Source organism: Cupressus sempervirens, chromosome 7 (genome assembly GCF_028749045.1).
Source record: "Cupressus sempervirens isolate cs-2001-9-10 chromosome 7, ASM2874904v1, whole genome shotgun sequence".
In the NCBI taxonomy this organism is placed as follows: domain Eukaryota; kingdom Viridiplantae; phylum Streptophyta; class Pinopsida; order Cupressales; family Cupressaceae; genus Cupressus; species Cupressus sempervirens.
In genome coordinates, this window is record NC_143124.1 from 716238899 (window position 1) to 716242359 (window position 3461).

The 3461-nt window shown below is 39.2% G+C and overlaps 1 protein-coding gene across 1 annotated transcript; it reads right to left on the bottom strand.

Moving 5' to 3' along the window:
* On the bottom strand, positions 1-843 carry LOC149549231 (replication protein A 70 kDa DNA-binding subunit A-like). The gene is made up of 2 exons (XM_089794289.1): positions 245-843; positions 1-163 (listed from the first exon to the last, which is right to left on the bottom strand). The coding sequence occupies exons 1-2, from the start codon at positions 841-843 to the stop codon at positions 1-3; spliced, it is 762 nt and encodes a 253-aa protein (XP_089650415.1).
* Positions 844-3461: the final 2618 nt, after the last annotated feature.

Genomic DNA, 3461 nt, shown 5'->3' on the forward strand with positions numbered 1-3461 from the left:
TTAGCAATATGGCGGGGCCGTTGTGGCGACGACGCCAACTGCCGTCGCCGCCACAACGGCCCCGCCACAAGCATCATCTTTAGCTGCTAGCTCTAGCAATGTGTTCTCAGTCATGTCGAGTAGTTGTATTGCTCCTTCATCAAATACGGTTGCCCATAGCTCCCTAGTGTGGTCTTGCAATTATAGGCGGACCATGTAGCTATAATTGCATTTCGTAAATTGCTTGTCGCATTTTTTACCATACCATTCTTCATTTGCATTTTCAGACAACTTTTTCTTGCATTGCTTTCCTACCACTTGGTTGGGGCAAGCCGGGTAGGATAGCTTGTCTGTGTTGACCTCTATAATGGTTGCTTTCACGATGCACTTTATAGCACAAGTAGAATGCACAGTTTGATCTTGTATGTCATGAATTGTCATTCTCAATACTGCAAGAGGTTGTGGGGCGTAGCTAATCGATGGCTCACCGTTGTCCTTAACATTGTCATCGAACCATGACTTTAACTCCGCTGTCTCTGGAATTTGGAGATTGATCATCAGTTGTGTATTACCTGTGGTGTTGAGTACTCTTCCATTGAACTCAGTAACACGACCTCCCTTAACCACTAGAACTGTAGTGTCTTGCAAGTAGTAGCTTTGTTGCAATTCACTGTCCACTTGCTCGACTGCTGAGCCCCAAAGCGTCAGATCAATGGGCCTACCAGTCATATCAAGCAATTGGATGGCATGCCGAGAAACTTCCATTCCATTTGCTCTTCTTATCGTGGAGGTTGGTTGTACACATATTGTTTGCCGGTGCCTTGTTGTTGCTCCCTCGGCTGGTGTTGGAGATGGTAATGACATCCTCTCAATCTTCTGACTCCATTATGCGGCTAAATGAAATATATATTCTCGCCTTTTTGCTACCCATGCTTCTAGAATTTATACTTTTTACTATAACATTGTAATTCTCATAAGGTGTAGCTTGCTAAAGAATCACTAGTATGAGGATGAAGCTCCATGGGTTGTGCCAATAGAGATATATACAAGCTTGCTTTAATTTATATCAATAACCAAGTGTCAAATTAAATCATTGTAACAGGAATCAGACATTGAAGTTAGTGAATTACAGGACCATACTATCTTAAACAGAAGAATAGAACACACACATCATTATATGTAAAATCGAGCTTGTTACAATTAAAGAATAAAAATGGAATTTGAATAAGATGATGAGATGCTAATTAATTACAAAACACCTAAAGCAAATTTTGCAATGCAAAATATGAAGTTCAATGAAGTGGCTCATACACCTGCCTATTTAGATGTAATTTATCCGAACTTTAATGGATCCCATCAGAAAGACCCCAGTGTGAAACAACAGCTCGCTTGGAGGTCACGCAATCTGACACAGCCACCAGTAAAGACAGGCAAACTGAATTTCCCGGCCATCACAAGCAGCAGCGTGAGGATTTCAAGGCAGAATGGTTTTGATATAAGTTTTCAGAGGCTAACAACCTCAAGGATCTTGCAGAATAACGATGTAGAAGGGTGGATTGGTAGAACTAAACAATCCAAGAGACCAATACCTACAACAACTAAATTTAGGCCAGTGAAGGCATGGAACAATATTACACAGCCCTAACTGGACATTGTCAATGTTTTCATCATTTGACTGCTCAAGGTTAAAGAGCACAGAAGAGATAAGGAACACAAACTCAATAGTAAAATCGAGACTCCAAATCTATAACAAATTTGTACACGAGTATTAAACAGGGATGAAAGCTAAAAATCCAAATTTCACAACAGAAGAAGCTATCAAACCAAATCAGAACACCATAGAGCATGGAATTGCATAATGGCATTTTACCTAAATCACCGAAGAGAACTCCAAACACTGTTGTCCACCTCTCCTACTGTCGTCCCAGTTCCTGTAAGAGGTAACAAAGAACGATGTAAGAAAAGTTATTGAGAAGCAGAAAACATGCATTCTTTCCAAACGACAGCAATCACACTTATCTATTCTAAATTTTATTAGTTCTTTAAATCCACTTGTTGCACAATCTTCGCAGAAGCAATTCCGTTTAGTAGTATGGATTGCAAGAACTTGCAATCTCTAAGAGAACTCTTTGGACAGATCCATAAAAATATTTAACATGAGTATGTTTGTGCAGGTTCTAAAGCTGAGTATCCCACAAATTTGATAATTTTTTGAAATGAGCTACTATTACTTTCAAATCAATACACCGCAGAAACCTGCAATGAAATGCAAGTTATCTAAAGCAGAAAAAAATTCTTGTGGAAGAGCTACCTTAACAATTCAGACAAAATGGGTATTAGCAAAATTTTGATCCAACCAGAATCCAATGCATTAATTACATAGTTACAAGAAAACCATCCAAACAGCCAGATATGTGGTTTTTAATATCCAATCTCAATTGCCAAATTGTTTTTTGAGGCAGGTTATTAAGAGATTTAGTTTTCATCAAATCAGAACCAAGCACATGGATGAACTACTCGTTAACCCCAACCATGCACATTGTTATTTATAAATTAAATGTATTTTGTAGTATTTGGGGTTGATAGGCATGTAGCATCTTACATCCTCCCAAAATCAATAGTGTATTGGTTGCCCACATTTATGCTGACATGTCACAGAAACCAACCAATATCAATGTAGAAACAGCCAAAGAAAACCAGGCCCTTATTGGCACAATTTGTGTGGCAAGTGAAGGAATCGGGGATTAAGCTGCACAAAATATGACAGAATAAAAATACAATGTCCATGTAAGATTTGGGGTTTTGATGAAATAGTTCTTATTGCCAGGAGATGGGACCAAACTGACGTGGAAGTAGCCATTGATGATGTTGAAAACAATTGTTGTTTAATTTGAGCAGCTGCCAAAGAATGTGGGCATACCAGCCAAAAATAAATTACACCCCAGCTTATAGATCTTAGACCACAAGAATGGATCCATTCACTGCTGTGATTGGTGGGGAGGAGCAGAATATTGTTGTATGTGTCGAGAGGGCTTCCATTGGTAAAACCTTATTCCGCCTTAGGCATATAGTACACACATTTGTTAGAAGAGTCTCATCCCTTTCGGCGGGGTGGTCTTCTTGGGAAGTTTAGTTGGGCAGACTTTAGAAAATTGCATCCTAAATTGAGCTTGCAGATTGATTAAGGTATGGATAGAGACAATTCTATGAGCCTAGGGCTAGCCATAACACAATTTTTGTAATAATTTGAAGCCTGATTAAAAGGCCAGACCATCCAAGTAACATGTCAAACTGCGAGGAAGTGGAGGTTCAAGCTGGAAGGAATCACCAAATGTTTTGAATGGCCTGCAGGGGAAGTATAAGTGTGCCCCTTATAAACTTGAGGACTTGTTTGATCGCCTATATATCATAATGCTCCAATTGACAACCACTCAACAAAACACTACAACACGGGAACAATATTTTTTTTTCATTCTTTGACA

What these genes read in the sequence shown, in the direction of transcription:
- LOC149549231 (XM_089794289.1), bottom strand. Translation starts at nt 843, where the DNA reads ATGTCATTACCATCTCCAACACCAGCCGAGGGAGCAACAACAAGGCAC. An exon ending in GAAAATGCAAATGAAGAATG is followed by an intron (nt 164 to 244) that starts GTATGGTAAAAA and finishes AGACCACACTAG; the next exon opens with GGAGCTATGGGCAACCGTAT.